The sequence below is a fragment of the Pseudorca crassidens genome, chromosome 10, assembly GCF_039906515.1.
Source record: "Pseudorca crassidens isolate mPseCra1 chromosome 10, mPseCra1.hap1, whole genome shotgun sequence".
In the NCBI taxonomy this organism is placed as follows: domain Eukaryota; kingdom Metazoa; phylum Chordata; class Mammalia; order Artiodactyla; family Delphinidae; genus Pseudorca; species Pseudorca crassidens.
Window position 1 is genome coordinate 106,905,511 of NC_090305.1, and position 16,798 is coordinate 106,922,308.

Consider the following 16,798-nt stretch of genomic DNA (forward strand, 5'->3'; position numbering starts at 1 on the left):
ACCTGCGTGTCTCACATGCTTGCTGCGTGATCCGCACACCTGGGCAGAGCCCCCCCCCCCCCCGGGAGGGGTGTCCAAGCAGAGCCCTCACACCATCCAGCTTCCTTCTGTGGAGCTCGGGGAGCTCCTGGTGTCCCGGCCGTGGCCCCGGGGGCACGTGGTGTCAGACGCTGCTACAGCTGTTCCCCACCCCATTCCTGACATGACATCACGGTTTACAACAAGAAAGACGTATTTGGTCTTTGCCCACCGTTCCTGGCACGGAGCTCCCAAAACCCTTGGAACTTCCTCTGCTGAGAGGGATGAAGGTGTCTTTCCTTATGCTGATGAGCTGACTCTGGGAAACCACCCAAGGATGGGGCTGGGTGCCAGTGGAGCCGCCGTGTGATCAGAGGCCTGGAACGTGGGTCCCAGCCCCTGACCTTCCGGGAAGGCAGGGGGGCTGGAGGCGGAATCAGTCACCAGTGGCCGTGATGTAGTCAATCACGCCCGCATAAGGAACCCTCCACAGAAACCCCGAAGGAGCGGGTTCAGAGAGCGCCCAGGCTGGGAAGGCGTGGAGGCTGGGTGGGGGGGGTGGGGTGCTGGGAGGGGCGTGGAAGCTCGGGGGCCTTCCCCCACCCTCCCCAGAGCGTCTCTTCCGTCTGGCTGCTCCTGAGCCACGCCTCTTATCAGAAGCCTATGATCTAGCAAGTCAAGTGTTCCTCTGAGTTCTCTGAGCTGCTCTAGCAAGTTAATCCAACCTGAGGAGGGGGCCGTGGGAACCTCTCATCTACAGCCGGTGGGTCAGAAGCACACGTGACAACCTGGCTTCAACTGGCATCTGAAGTTGGGGGAGAGGTCGGGGGGGGCAGCCTGATGGGACCAAGCCCTTAACCTGGGGATCTGATGCCACCGCGGGTAGACAGTGTCACAACTGAGCTGAACTGTAGGACACGCAGCTGGTGTGGAGAATTCCTTGGACGTGTGGGAACACCCCACACTCCACCACTGAGAGAATTAATACTTCCTGACAGTCCTAGCTCTCTCCGGACGCCCACCCCCACCTCCCCGCAAACATGATTAGAAAAGAGCCCCAGCTCCAGCCAACGGAGCGCTCCCGGTTCCCTGTGCCGAGGGCTGGCCCAGCCACAGGCCCTGGTGCCGTCCAGGCAGAGGGATGTCAGAGGATCTGTGCTGGGGCTTCCGGAACATCCTCCTCCTGCTGCTGAGTGTGACTGGGTCCGCAGGAGAGGGTACCCGGGCCGTGATGACGTGGTGGCTCCTGGGGCACTGTGACCTCTCTTGCTGTGACACGCAGCCTGCACCCACAGCAGAAAGACCTGATGGTACCTCCCATCGGTTAAATGTACCCAGAATGGCAACAGCCAACGCGGTGTGCTTCCGCGATCTGCCAGCACTGCTGGGCCCGGCCTCACCACCTCCTCTCGAGCCGCAGACAAGCCCGAGTGTGACCACCAGGACAGTCCAAGATGCTCCCTGGGGCCGGAGGATGCGCCCCAGCCAGTGGGCAGACAGCTCGGCTCCGCACCCAGGGTGACTTCTCCTTCTGTTTCTGGCTTGTTGCAAGGCCCCAAGCCCACAGTACTCTCCCTCTGCACCCTCCTGGAACACATGTCCTCACAGCACTTACACCTATGAGGTTCCGGGACCCAGCACCCAATGATCCAGCTCTCACTGTGCAGACCTGAGGCCACAGGCCACAAAGCAAATCAATGACAGAGCCGGGGCTATAAGAACCGCCCCCCCTGCTCCTGGTCCCTAGAAAGACACCCTTTCCACAGAGGAGAAGCTGGGACTTTGGACCCATCAGGTTCCAGGGCCAACCTCTGCTTCCCAGAGCCACTGAGCCAGGAGGCCAGCCAGGGACCCACACTCACCAGCTGGGCGGACCGATGCGTCTCCGGGTCCATGCCGCCCTCCCCCTGCCGCAGGGACGCGCTCTGGGGCTTGGCAGCCGCCTCTTTGTCCCTCGTCACCACCTGGAGCAGCTCGTCCTGGACCACGGCCTGCCCCCTGTCACACCTGGGCCAGGGAGAGACAGGAGACGCAGATGCAGACGCAGCTCGCTTCATCTGCCAGGGACCAGGGACGTGAAGGCTGGTGGAACGCTGTGGCGCCAGAGAGGGTCAGGCACCAGTGACAGTCCCCTGGGAGTGGTGTGTGCAGGGACAGTGTGACACTTTCTCAGCCAGAACAATACAGATTGGGAGCAGAGGGCCTGACAACCAGGTGAGGAATCAGATAGCCAAACGCCAAATGAGAGATCCTCGGGGCACGGGATCAACCCTCACTCGAGCTGCTCCTTTAGAGGGGCGGGGCGAGGGGGGAGCCCACCTCCCCCACCTGCGGGCAGGAAGGTTCAGAAGCAGTAGCCTTGCTTTTGAACATTCAACTCTCCATCCTGAACGTGTCCCTATCCTTGGACCTGTTTCCAGTCTTCCTAATAAAATCATCTTAGAGAAAGAAAAAAGTTACCGGTCCTGAGATGTTCTCAGAAGTGTTATTTATTAGGGTGTAGAAAACGCACACAGTGAAGGGGCCGCGGCAGGTCGGCCTGGGGGCACGTGACAGACGTGAGGCCCTCCGCGCCACGCTGCCCACCATGCCATGCGCGGCTTTAAAACTGAGCACCCACATACGGCGCCTTCAGCAATAAAAACGCTTACGACGAGGTGCAACAAAGGGAAGATAATTAGAAGACTGGTAAAAACAGCAAGATACAAAATTTTACATGACTTTGAAAAAATAACCCTAAACTAGAGGAAAGAAGACATTTGAAAGAAACAGTCCAAAATACTAACAAGGGATGATGAATCTATGGGCGGTTTTTTCCTTTCATATATATTATCCTAAGTCTTCCATTAGCATGTGTTACTTCAACATTTTTAAAATGTTTAAAAGCATTTTTTTAAAAAGGTTCTGGTCATTTATTTTTGGGAGGTCTCTTGGGATTAAGGACTGGAAATTCTCAGAAGGTGGGGTCTTGACCCCTGACCACGGAACAGCCATGGCTGGGCTGACCTGCAGAGGGAGCTGTCCAGCCGTGGTTGACCGGGGGTCCCTAAGCTAACTCTGAGTCCCTGTTACAGAGGCCACGGCCTGGAAGCTGCAGACGAGGTCCCTCAGTACCAGCCGACAGCTCACTGAGTCAGCGCTGTGACAACTCCACGCCCCGCGTGGGCCCCGCGGACCACACCCCAGGGAGAGGGGCGCTCAGCTCCGCCTTCCCCGAGGCCTGGAGTCTCAGGGTACACTCTGGGGACCTCTGGGCCCGGCCACTGGCCTACCAGCCCCCGGGCAGGGAAGCTCTTGGGCTGTGGCCTGTGCTGGGAGAGGCCACCCACACCCTGGAGCCTGTCCATGGAGGCAGCTCCTGCAAACACAGCGGCACGCACCAGGCTAGCAGCGCGGCCACTCGGCCATTTAGTCCTGGCCCTCCCACACCCGGGAGTGTCTTCATCTGAACACTGGGACTAGTGCCACCTAAATCACAGGCTTGGCATCCCACCTAAATAAGATGGCGTTTGTGACACAAACACTCCGGCCTTTAGGAGAAGGTACCCGGTGAGGAGGGCGCGTTGGGGCGGGGCGCAGGGCCGGGGTGAGTGGGCCCTCGGCTTACCTCCTGAGGAGATCCACCTCCGCCCCCGAGGGCCGCCGGCCACCGCCACTCTCCGGCCTGGGCGATTTAGACTCTGCAAAGGGGGAGAAGAGAAGGTCAGTCCATCAGCAGCAACCCATGGACGGACAGAGGCACAGTGTCACCCAGGAGAGGGCCCAGGATGTCACCCCATGGACAGATGTGCCCCAGGCAGACACAGAACACAGCCTTACTCTGTGGTTAGGAGAGGGGTGGCCCGAAGGCCCCTCTGCCCGTCTCCTGCATAGGACGGCTTGGTCGCTGGGTCAGTGTGGACACCTGAGTGCGGTGGTCCAAATCCCCCTTCCTCCCTCTGCGGCCACTGGGAATCCAGGTCACCTTCCCCAGAGGCCAGACCGGCTGAGGGAAGCTCTGCTCTGTCCGAGCTGAGAGCACAGCCCCGGGGTGTCGCCTGGCTTGGCAGGGCGGGGGCCATGGGGGGAGACTCCTCGTGCCTGGTTTCTCTCAGACCCCTTTCTGTAGGGTTTCGATCCTGAATGTGGCCAACGCCCCACTTAAGGACATCTATGTCACCTTTCACCTGCTTCACCTCTAGTGTCACTGGGCCCTTTAAGCTGTCGCAGTAGGTCTACCTTCCCATGGCCGAGAACGTGGGGATCTCCGAGCAAACCCAATTCACTCTCCTCTCCCACCGCGCGGTGACACTGAGGTTCTGCTCCTCCCCACTGCCCCAGGCTTCGGCGTCCCCGCTCCGCTGAGGCCTTGGTCACATGCCCTCCACCCCATCGCAGGCCTCCACGCTCAGCCACTCGGGCCACACGAGACCCGGCCGGGGAACCAGGCTTTGGGAGGCAGACGGGTTGGGGTGCTTCTCCCAAGACCTTTTCAGCTGCTGACCTCGGAAGCTGAGGGGCTCAGCCCCTCCGGAAGGGCCCTCACCGCGCGCAGCGCCCCGGGACTCACCCAGGCCCACGCCTCTCCCGGAAGGCCGGGCAGGCACGCTGGGCCGGGGAGGGCAGCCCTCGGGGCCGCACCAGGTCCTCGGCCGGGAACGTGCAGGAGGCGCCGCTGCCTGGTGTGGATGTGACGCGAACGCTCCCTGGGCTTAGGGCCTGACTTATAACAACTCTAGTGGCGTAAGGTCCACCACGTTTATTTCTGCTTTCTATACAGTTTTCCTTTTTCACGACTACAAAAGTAACGCGTGCACCCACCGCAGAGCCTGTGGCCGGACCCCCGCGCCCACGCTGCGCGGCAGCCTGCAGGTTCAAGCGTGTCAACCCTCCATGGAGCTGGCTCTCGTCACCTCTCTGACCGTTTGTACACATTCTCCATGCAGCCGTCAGAGGGCTCCAAGGACTCTTTACATATGAACACTGCTCCCTCCCTGTCGGCTCTACTCCCTAGTTTGTCACTCTTTGTTCATTCATTTCTTCTAAACTGTCTCCAATCGTTCAGTCACAGCCCCCACTCCTCCTCTTCATTTAAGGTCTCTTCGCCTGACACGGGGTTAAGAGGCTGCCTGCCGCTCTAGCTGTATGACTGCACCTCTCCCAGTTCAACTTGTGACTTCCTCTGACATGCATTTGGCGTATGGTTTGGCACAAGGGTTTAATTTTAACTTCTTTTTCTATCTTGTTCTATCACTAAAGTAAAAGCAGACACTGGATTTTAAAAGTAAAAGTATTTTAAAATTCATCCATTTCAGGGCATTCCGCCCATGCTGACAAATCCAGCCCTCAGAACCTCCAAACTCACTCACCCTCAAACAGCAAAATACTTTGTTAAACCAAAACCGAATGATAGATGAACCACTCTTCTTGCTTTTTAAACTGCTCAAACGTAGCAAGACTGAAACAAATGCTTCTTTTCTCTTCCAAGGCTGAACCTGACGTGGCCTGACATATTGCAGCCATTTTCGCCCTCTGCCTCTCCCCCTCCTACAGCTCACTCACGCACGTGAGGCCTCTTCAACCCTCTCTCCAGCCGGCCGGAGAGACGGTGAGGATGACCCCCCGGAAAAGGACGAGGGCGTCTTCTGTGGGCTTCTGCTGCGTGTCGCACTGTCGCGTGACACTGTAAGCCACAGGCTTGCGCACGCGGCTCCTGACGGGAGCTGGGCTGCCCTGGGGGAGGGTCCGTCTCCCTGCCTACGTGTGCCAGCGCGCGCCTCGTGACCGCATCCCTGGCCGGCGCTCAGGACGTGCCGGGGGGACAAGCAAGGTGCGGCCCCCTATGCGCTCGCACCCGAACGGGGCCGTGGGCGGAGAAGACAGCTCCAACGTGAGGCCGCAGTCACTCACTGGGGGTCGGGACGGCATCCATGCCCCACACGGCCAGGCCCCTCCAGCCCGTCAGCGAACAACTCACACCTCAGGTTACAGCAGGGGGACCCAGATTCTCATCAACGAACTCTTCTCATTAATCAGCTGTCACGAGGACTTTTCCTGTTTGTAGTGTCTTAATATTTCCGCACCACACGTTCTCCACTCTAACGCTAGTGTTCCTTGGTGTTTGTTAACAGGAGTCACTTGGAGAAAAGCACACGTTTCTTCACCTGTGACGGACACGACAGTGGGGAACAAAAGCGCTTCCAGTCCGGCTCAGGCAGCAGCTCCACAGCGAGCTGGGGAAGGAGCCGGGGGCACGGGGTGGCGACCCTCCTGGAAGCCCCACGAGCACCGTCCCAGGAGCTGGGCCAGGACCCCGGAGTGTGAGGGCAGGTCAGAGCTCTGGGGCTGGCGCCAAGGTCACCCACTCACTGCTTACGTGCGGAGAAGCTGCAACAGTGGGGAACTTCCGGCCCTGGTCATGGTCACAGAGGCTCTGACTACACAGCGCTGCAGTCCTTGAACAGGACAGCACCCGGTTCGGGGGCCACTCTCTCGTGGGAAGCGCTCACGTCATGCACCTCCCGCGGGCTCAGCCGGCAGCTCATGTCCAGGAGGAGCGCCCACTCCGTCCCCGTGCAGAACTGCCACCCGGCCTACCTTTCTCCCGGCCTTCAGAGGAGACAAGGGCGGCAGCTGCAGGGGTCAGCGGCCCCACTCTGGAAGGCTGGCCAGGATCTTTCATGCGGTTGACCACGTTTTCAGACAGCTGTGGGAAGGATTGAGGGGAACAGTTAAATGACAGAACCCTCTAGAAGTGAAGACTCCCCTCTACCCATGCCCCAGATTTCTGAGCAGACTAATTCTGCAAGACCAACTCCAATAACGTAAGGAATTCCACACAGAAACCTCTCGTGCTGGCCTGGCACCCGCCAGGTCAACGCCACGCCCAGCCTGGACTCCACGGGCCACAGCGTGTCCCCCACTGGCTTCCCGGCTGCACCTTCTGCTCCCACACACTCAGGGGACCCCGAGTTCCCCTTCTTCTCTCCTGCCCTGAATCCGTTCTGCTGAGAACCACTACAGCCCCACCCTGTACAGAGGGTGGACGCCTCCAGCTGTGCAAACCTCACCCTTCCCTGTGGGCGTCCCAGGGTCCCTCTACGGTGGGCTCTTCCAGACAGCACCCGAGTTAAGGACCATTTCTCCCAATCCTTTCCCTGTTACAACAGGCGCACCTCTTAGGAAGCGTCTCACATTCTATGGGCCTCGTCTAATGGCCTGTAAACACCCTGAGGGCCGGGGCCGCCTCTCCTTCCCGTCTGAGTCCCACCAGGGCCACCGTCACAGCAGAAAATCCAGCACGGCCTGGCTCATTTCACCCTGGCTCCCCCAGTGACGACCGGATGATCAAATCTTTCCCCCATTGTAGAGGAGTGAAATGGGTACGAGGGTGTCATAAAACACTTGACTGAAATGAAACAGCCAGCGAGGGATGAATCCAGAATAAAAGCCCCTAAGAGTTGACATCAATAAATATTTATTAAGTGCCCAGTATGTGCAAGGCATCACAAAGCACAGCGAGGGGAGACGTTAAGATGACTTGAAGACCGAGTCCACCATCCGCAGCTCCACTTCAGGGATCCAGGCGAGGAAAGTGCTCCCACGTGTGCACAGCAGCGCTGGACTCGCACAGGAAAAGGAAACAACATGATAGCAACGACAGGCAGTGGTGAGAGAAATGATGGTGCGCCTCCTATGAAACACCGCGGAATTGTCGAGAAAGGACAGGTAAGACGTGTGCCTGCCATGGAAGGATGCCACCGCTGACCCGGGAGTCAGAGGACACTTTGTATCTCGACTTTGTAAAACAGATACACAATTATAAAGACGCAGACCTGCGATATATACACGTTGACCTTGGCACACACACATTCCCCATGTACGCATCCACTCGGGGCACACACCAGACGTCCCGGGGCGTGTCCTGCACACGGGACAAGAGCGGCTGGGCCAGGACGTTCACTTTCGGCACTTCTGTGTTTCAGTTTTTTACCATGAACGTTTCTTTCAGCAAGTAAAGATTATAATAATAATAACTGAGTCCCTCTAGTATTTAAGACAGATACAAATCAAATAGCTAATTAATGATTATAGAACAAGAGAAGACCAAGCACACACAGCAGTGGAAGAGAATTGAGAACCCACAAATAAACCTATACATCTGTGCTCAACTGACTGACAAGGGTGCCAGGACCATTTAATGGGGAAAGAATAGTCTCGTCAGCAAAGGGTGCTGGGAGAGCTGGACATCCACGTGCAAAAGGATGAAGTTAGACCCCTACTTCACACCATATACAAAATCTGACTCAAAAGGGATCAGAGGCCTAAATGCAGGAGTTAAAACAATGAAACTCTTGGAAGAAAACACAGGCGTAAATCTTCTTGACCTTGGCTTTGGCAGTGAATTTGTAGATATGCCACCAACAGCATGAGCAATCAGAGAAAACATATACTGAACTTCATCAAAATTAGAGTTTCGTTTTTCAAAAGACACAATCAAGTAAGCTGAAAAGACAACCCACAGAATCTGCAAATCATATGTGTGACAAGGGACATGTATCTAGAATATATAAAGAACTCCCACAACTCAATAATACAAAGAAAAACAACCGAATTTAAAAATGGGCAAAGAATCAGAACAGTCACTTCTCCAAAGAAGATACACAAATGGCCCATAAGCAAATGAAAAGATGCTCTCATTCTCATGAGAGAAATGCAAATTCAAACCACAATGAGATACCACTTCACACCCACTAGAATGTCTATAACCAAGAAGTCAGATAGGGACAAGTGCTGGCAAGGACATGGAGAAGCTGGAACCCTGATACACTGCTGGTGGCAAATAAAGGGTGCAGCCACAGTGGAGAACAGTCTGCGAGTTCCTCCAAAGTTCAACACAGAGTCACCATTAGGCCCAGCAATCCCACTCCCGGGTACCCACTCAAGACAAATGCAAATACACATTCACAGCGGGTTGCACGTGCACATTCACGTCAGCATTATCTGTGATGGCCAAAGGTGGAAACAACCCAAATAACCATCAACTGATGGGCAGGTGAATGAAAATAATGGAACATTAGCCATAGAAAGGGATGAACTACTAACACAGCCCACACCATCGTGCTCAGTGAAGGAAGCCAGACACAAAAGGCCGCATACATGTGTGAAACGCCCAGAACAGGCAAATCTCTAGAGACAGACACTAGATGGGCTGCCTGGGGTTTGGGGGAGGGGGGAAACGGGGACTAACGGCAAAGGGTGAGAGGTGGATTTCTCCACCTATCAATATTACAGGGGATCTCTATTTCAAAAATATGTGTCTTCAAAATCTGTGAGGCATGTTAGTGGTTAAGCGCTGGGAGAGAATAAAACACAGTCCGGCAGGGCCGGGTGCACACGGGGTGGCAGGAAGACCCCTCAGAGGAGATGGCACTAACAGGAGACCACCGCCCTGCAGGGAGGAGGCCCCGCCACAATCCCATCTTGAGATCCAAGAAAAAAGGATCCAGTTCCGAGCAGAGGGGAGGACGAGTGCACAGCCTCTGAGAGGGGCCGAGTCTGGCCTGTCCGAGGGCCTGACAAGGGCGTGTGTGAGAGAGGCTGCACCAGATGACCAGGCCGGAGAGGCACACCGAGATCTCACGCCCAAACATGACCCAAGGGCGAGGGAGGGCGCTGGCCCGAGCCAGCAGCCAGCTAGCCCTCCACGGCCACCGCTGCGGCCACTCACGCGCCGCCTTCCGAGCACCCTCTGAGCGCACCCTGCTGCTCTCGCGCGTCCTGGCCCACGGCTCCCCCGCGCAGGCTGAGCACCGGCATGTTCCAGACCAGCTGGGTCTGTCAGCGGCCCCTGGGGCCCAGACACTGACCCCGGGGAGGCGCTGCCCTCCTGTGACTCTAAGAAGATTCCTCTGCTTTGCCTGCGGCTGTTGCTGTGGAGATTTTGTTGGCTAGTCCTCCAGTTTTCTGTGAGCTGAAATTAGATCCACAGATTTAAATCCGAGTATCTGGACGAGAAGAGTCCTGGAGGCCCCCCTAGAAAGGTGGCAACCACCGACGCCCACGGGGCCAGGCAGGTGACAAAAACAAACGAGGCGGGCCTGGCAGCAAAGCGGGAGTGCCAGGACAACGTGGCGAGGACGGGAGACAGCACAGCCCCGCAGAGGGTGGCTACCTCACAGCTCCAGCCAAGGGGCGCCCCTGGAAACGTGGACCAGACTTTCAATTCTTCCCCCGAAAAACGGAAAATTGAATTGATGTAATGCCTCCAAGTTTTAAATGTTGTCGATTAATACCACAAAGTTTCTGGGCTGATGGTTTCATCCAAGAAATATGGAGCCAGTAGCTTAAACCTCTGCCCAGCGAGGATCTTGCTGACTTGAGCCCGGTTCCGGGTCACATGCTGGGGCCACAGACCAGCAGACGAGGTCCTGCTCACGGGGCAGAGCTCCCCCCACCCAGGACGGTGACCAGCGACAGCACAGAGGGAACCCCTGAACTGGTCGCAAGGCCAAGGAGGAATTTAGCCAAGGAAGGGAGAGAGAGCCCTGCAGACAGAGGAGCACAGCTCGAAACAGCACGGCAGCACGTGTCCTCCCCGCGGGACGGGCGGCGACAGGAGAAGGTGGCACCAGCACACAGAGGGCCTCGGGAGCCAGGCCCAGGAATCTGCATTGAACCTGGAGACAGCGGGAAGCGCGGATGGGTGGGAAGTAAGCGGGTCGCACCTCAGCTTTAACCCTGAACGATCACTGACACCACCAGCTGGGGGGGCCGTCTCTGAGAGCGAGGCCGCTGGGCCTGGAAGGGAGGGACCTCCACCGGGACTGTCTGGATTTTATCTCCACTGCCTGAGAGCTGCTCAAAAGTAAAATGTACCTTTTAAAAACACATTACCCTGCTAGTGCCAGGAAGTACAGATTTGTGGCAGGCAAGCATGTTGGGAGAAAGAACAACTTGTCAGATGGGCAAGGGGAAGGTGGGGCGGGCCTGAATGAGATCAAGAGTTCCTGAGGGTAAAAAGGAGAGGATGAAACAGAAGCAGCTGGAAGGGAAGACACAAGAGTTGACATCAGATGCAGAGAAAAAGGGCACGTGGGATCAGCTTCCTGCGTGGGGACCAGCTGGATGGACCTTCACACGTCAGGAACAGGGAGAGTGGGAGAGGCAGTGGGGGGATGCAGTGAATCACAGGCGCCCAGGAGACTTGCAGGGGGACATGGCCAGCAGCATGGGGACACCTGTGGTCTGGGTGTTTAAAACCCGGAGGTCAACAGCTCACAAATGAGGACAAAAGAGATGACCGGGGTGGAGTGCAGGAAGGCAAGAGGGTGGAACCAGGCAACGCTCTGCAGAGACGGCAGGTGGGATCCTGGAGACCAGGGCTGCTGTGGAAGACATGCGGTGACCTCTCTCCAGGGTGGAACCCACCGGGTCCAAGACCCTTATGTTTATGATCAACTGATGTTCACCAAGGTCCCAAGGTAATTCAAATGGGGAAAGGACAGTCTTTTCAACAAATGTAGTTTGAGAAAATTAAACATTTCAAACAAAAAAGATGGATTTAGAGCAGACTTCACCAAGCTCTAGTGCTCGAGCCAAATCCAACTCAACACTTGATTTTATAAATAAAGTTTTACTGGAACATAGCCACACCCATTCATTTACATATTGTCTGCGGCTGCTTTCACCCTAAAATGGCAGAGTGATTTGCCAACCCGATTTAGAGGCTTACTTCACATCATACACAAAAATTAACTAAAAATGGATCACAGACTTAAGTATAAAAGCCAAAACTCTTAGATGAAAACATATGAGAAAATTTCTATAACCTTGGGTTAGGCAAAGATTACTGGGATATGATGCCAAAGCCCAATCACTAAAAGAAAAAAAATAAGTTAAACATCATCAAAATGACAAATGTTTGCACTTCAAAGACACCATTAAGAAAATGAAAAGACAAGCCACAGATTGGGAGAAAATATCTGCAAATCGTAATATGATAAAGGGCTTATAACTCAATAAAAAGGACAAACAACCCCATCAAAAGCTACTAAAAGTGGGCAAAAGATTTGAATACACATTTCACCAAAAAACAAATATATCTGGGCAGGAAATAAGCACATGAAAAAACATTCAACATGAATAGTTATTAGGGAAACACAAATTCAAACCACAATGAGGTACCACTTCACACTCACTGGAATTGCTATAGTCAAAAAGATGGTAACAAGTGTTGGTGAGGGTGTGGAGAAACTGGAAGCCTCCTATCCTGCTGAGGGGGATGTAAAACGGTACAGCCCCTTCAGAAAACAGTTTGGCAGCGTCTCAAAAAGTTAAACCTAATAATTCACCGAAGTCATAAGCAGAATGACCCATCAATGCTACTCTTACGTTATCTATCCAAGAGAAATGAAAACAAACGACCACAAAAAAACCTTATGCACAAATGCTCACAGCAGCATTACTCATAATAGTCAAGAAAGGAAACAACTCCAATACCCATCAGTCTGACTGAATACACGAAGTGCAGAATATCCATACAATGAGATGCTATTCGGCAATAAAAGGAACTCCTGATACATACCACAACGTCCAGGAGCCAACGCCAAGAACACTGTGCTAAGTGAAGGGAACTGGACGTGAAAGACGCACGATGTACTTCCATGAAATGCCCAGAAAAGGCAAACCACACAGAGGCAGAGGGCTTAGTGGTTACCTGGGGCCGGGAGTGGGGAGTGACTGCAAATAGGTACAGGGGAACCTGTGAGGCCTCGTAAATGTTCTAAAATCCCACTGTGCTCAACTCTGTAAATTTGCTTTAAAAGATTTACAGCAACTCTGTAAATTTGCTTTTAAAAAAATCCCTGAAATGGTGAATTTTACATGTAAAATACTTTTCCATAAAGTCATTTTTTAAAAAGTCACTATCATCAGATAAAATCTTTCCAAAGCTCCACCCCTGAATAGAGAACCCCAATGTCGCCTCCAGAGAAACGTGTGAACAGCCCTGCATCACCCGTCTAGCCTCATCACCTGGACAACTTCCTCCACCATCCCAACCTCTATGCAGCTGCCAAGCACACAGCCTGTGGAGCCGGAAAGTTTGAGCTTCCTGCTCTACCACCAACTCGCTGTGACCGGGGGTTCCTTCACCCCCTTGAACCTGCTTCCTCACCTCTGCATGGGGATGAAATCTCCCAAGGTCAGCCTGGGGCCCGGGTGACGCAGTGCCCTGAAACTACTCAGCCCAGAGCAGAGCAGCCTTTCCCCGCTGGCCCAGGCCCGTCGTCACCGTCAGCTCATCCAAGCAGCACTGTCTGACCAGCCCACCTGAGCAGGAAGCCCCATCACTCTCCGCATCCTTTTTGTTTTCTTCGTGGCGCTTGCAATTCTTATTCTTCTGCCTCGTCTTTCTTTCTCTCGGTCAGTTCCCCCTCCTGGGATGAGGCTTCCATGAGGCAGGGCCCTGTGCATTGTCCCCTGTAGTCTCTGCCAGGCCAGGCCCAGTTCACAGTGAGCGCTTGCTGAGGTGGCGGTGAAGCGGTACCCACACGTCGGGGACGCCTGGCCTCTCTGGTGTGGGCACACGGGGAGCTGTCCCTTGTGTCCCTCGACCTCCTCTGAGATCTTCCCTTCAGCAGTGGTCCCGACTTGCCTCCCGTGGCGATGAATGATGGTAAAGGTGCTATAGCCCTGAGGGTGAAATGAGCCTGGGGACACAGCTAGAGCAGCAGCCTCGGGAAGCGACCTGGGAAGGGGAGCGGGAACCGAGTGGATGGAAGAGGCAAAGGCTGGAGAACAGCCAGGGGTCTGCAGGTTGACATGCAACCAACTTCAGCTGAGTCACCAAAGATGGCTGTGCAGGGGCAGAGGGGACAGTCACACACGGGATGTTGTGGCTACGTGTGTACCTCCTCTTACTGGAGGATGAAATGAAACACACTGGTTGAAATGCAATCTTTATGTATTTCACACATGCTTGCTCTGAAAAAGAGGTGAATATAATTGCAGCTTTTTGCATTAATTAAATTTCTTTTACCTTCCTCGGAATTAGGGCTTGAACTCACTATGTAAACTTATGCAAATGAGTGTGCAAACTAGCAAGGTCCTGTCATTTCATTTTAAGGAAAGTAGAATGCTTTCCAGGACCAGGTCGGGGGGATTAAATACAAGAGGTCTTTAAGAATATTTAACTTTTGGACTTCCCTGGTGGCACAGTGGTTAAGAATCCGCCTGCCAATGCAGGGGTCACGGGTTCGATCCCTGGTCCGGGAAGATCCCACATGCCGCGGAGCGACTAAGCCCGTGCGCCACAACTACTGAGTCTGTGCTCTAGAGCCCACGAGCCACAACTACCGAAGCCAGGGCTCCTAGAGCCCATGCTCTGCATCAAGAAAAGCCACCGCAATGAGAAGTCCATGTACCGCAATGAAGAATAGCCCCCGCACTCCACAACTAGAGAAAGCCCGTACGCAGTAACAAAGACCCAACGCAGCCATAAATAAATAAATTTATTTTTAAAAAATAAAAAAGAATATTTAACTTTCTCTGAAGGAGCAGGCAGATGTTCTTCTTTGGCACACACCTCCTATACCTTCTATTAAATTAACTTCTCGTTTGGTTCAACCAATGATCTTTTCTAGTGATTTTCACTCACCTGCTTAAAGACAAGGTGGACTTCCCAACCCTCGAGTCACTTTGCTAGCAGGAAAAACCTTACATCAAACACTGCACTGCCATCACCTCCTTTCTCTGGTCTCCCTCTCTCAAAACAGGCACACGAGTGGATGGAAAGAAGGAAAGAAGGATGGAAGGATGGAAGGATGAAAGGATGGAAGGATGGAAGGAAGGAAGGAAGGAAGGGGTCTCAGAACATGGGGCAGTGCCCCCAACTGTATGCCTCTAGACAAGTTCTTTATTCTCTCTGATGAGTTTGCCCAAAGCTCCCTCTAGTTTTAACAATCTCTGGTAGAACTAAGCACCCTGTCAGGACAGCTAGAGGCTGTCACAGAATTTTCACACTGCCTTGCATATCACTGGGAGTATGCAGGGTAGGTTGGAGCCGTGAAAAAAGGCTATTTCTTGTACCCAAAAAGATCTGGGTTAAAGTCCCAGAAGTAACACCTTGAGCAAACTCCTTAACCTCTCTAAGCCGGATTCTCCATTTTTAAAGAGAATTTGTACTTTGCAGAACTGCTAAGAGAACTAGAAATAAAACGTGCCTGTCTGATATAAAACCCAAAAGAGATGATGCTCCTCTGTCCACTTAGAAGACGTTCCCACCATTGTAAAGCAATTATACTCCAATAAAGATGTTAAAAAAAAAAAAGAAGACGTTCCCTTAGAAGACCCTGACTGACTGAACTTTCCGACACTCTCCGAAGCAGGTGACAACAGCGGGAGAGCGCCCACACAGAGCTTGGGGCATCTTTCTAAATTCCGATTCGGCTACGGCCTCTCACCTTCCAACGTGAGCGGAGCCGTCTTCTCTCCATTCTGACTTTGCCCCAAGCCTGGTCAAGACTGGATAACACCTAGCAAGTACCAAATATGCTACGTGGGCATGCTAAGAATAGAGGCTCCCACAAAACACTCTGTACTTTTTCTAGACACGTGCACACACATCATCTCATCCAAGGCAGCACCTAGGATTATCACAGCCTGCCCCCGTTGTTTAAAAGATGTGGTGATAGACTCAGCAGATAAGCTGTTCACCCCAGGTCACACAGCTAATGAGCAACTATCTAGATGTCACACCTCCTGATGTCCATTTCTTTTTTTTCTTTTTGGCCACACCACGTGGCATGTGGAACTTCCCCAAGCAGGGATCGAACCCTTGCCCCCTGCAGTGGAAGCACAGAGTCTTAACTACTGGACCGCCAGGGAAGTGCCCTGATGTCCTTTTCTGAGCCAGCTCCCTAATTAACTAATTCACCTATGCCCGGCTCTGTGCATCCCATGGACACCTGGTGCCTGCTTCACTGGGGTTCGTCCATTTAATCACTCAGCAAAGGTTTACAAAGCACCCACTACGTGCAAGGCAGAGGTGCAGGAGCAAGCAGAGCACCCAATGAACAGTCCCTGGAGTCCCGCTGAGCGCAATCCCAGCTCGCCGGCTTGTTACCTAGGTGACCCTGGATAAGTACCTCATGTCTCAATGCCTACCCTGTCCCCCATCCATAAAATGGGCGAACAGAATCCGACCTCTTGGAGAGCTGTTGAGAATTAAACGACAGGGTACCCGTCAAGGGTTTAGCACAACCCATGGCCCCCACTAAGCACTCAAGCGTGAGCTGCTTTTATTCTTCCTCTAGAGTCTGGGGATAGAGTCTGCAGTCACACAAGAGCCTTGGCCTCAAGCAGCTTACACTGTGGTCGGAAACACACAAAGAAGTAAAGCATCAACAGAAGTTTCAAATGGAGATGAGCGAGCGCTACGACAAAAACCAGTGTGCGACCGCGGGGATGGGCAGGCACTCTGGACTGAATGGTCAGGAAAGGACCCTCACGTGAGACCTGAACTACAAGAACGCAAGAGCGGGTATAAGGCAAACTGGGGGCGCGAACACAACCCGTGCGGAGATCGCGAGCCGAGCATGCCGGCACCTCGAGGGACAAGGAGGCCCCGAGGCCAGCGAACAGGGAGCGGGGCCTTGGGGGGGACTGGCACGGGAGGTGGTCAGTCAGGTCAGCAGCGCGGCTCCGGAACCCAAGGGGGGGCGGCTCGTTGTCCTCGTACACGCTTGGGCGTCCGCGGGCGGCGAGGGCACAGGATCAAACGTCCAAGGCGCACCTGGGC

General features: G+C 54.1%; 1 protein-coding gene across 1 annotated transcript in view; it reads right to left on the minus strand.

Annotated features, from left to right (window-relative positions):
- Positions 1-16,798, minus strand: part of CHCHD6 (coiled-coil-helix-coiled-coil-helix domain containing 6) — a 125,378-nt gene that overhangs the window by 108,274 nt on the left and 306 nt on the right. Inside the window, exons 2-4 of the mRNA XM_067755708.1 lie at positions 6,595-6,703; positions 3,626-3,698; positions 1,881-2,025 (exon numbers count right to left, since the gene is read on the minus strand). Coding sequence (XP_067611809.1) covers positions 1,881-2,025; positions 3,626-3,698; positions 6,595-6,703 — 327 coding nt within the window. The remainder of the gene's footprint in view (positions 1-1,880; positions 2,026-3,625; positions 3,699-6,594; positions 6,704-16,798) is intronic.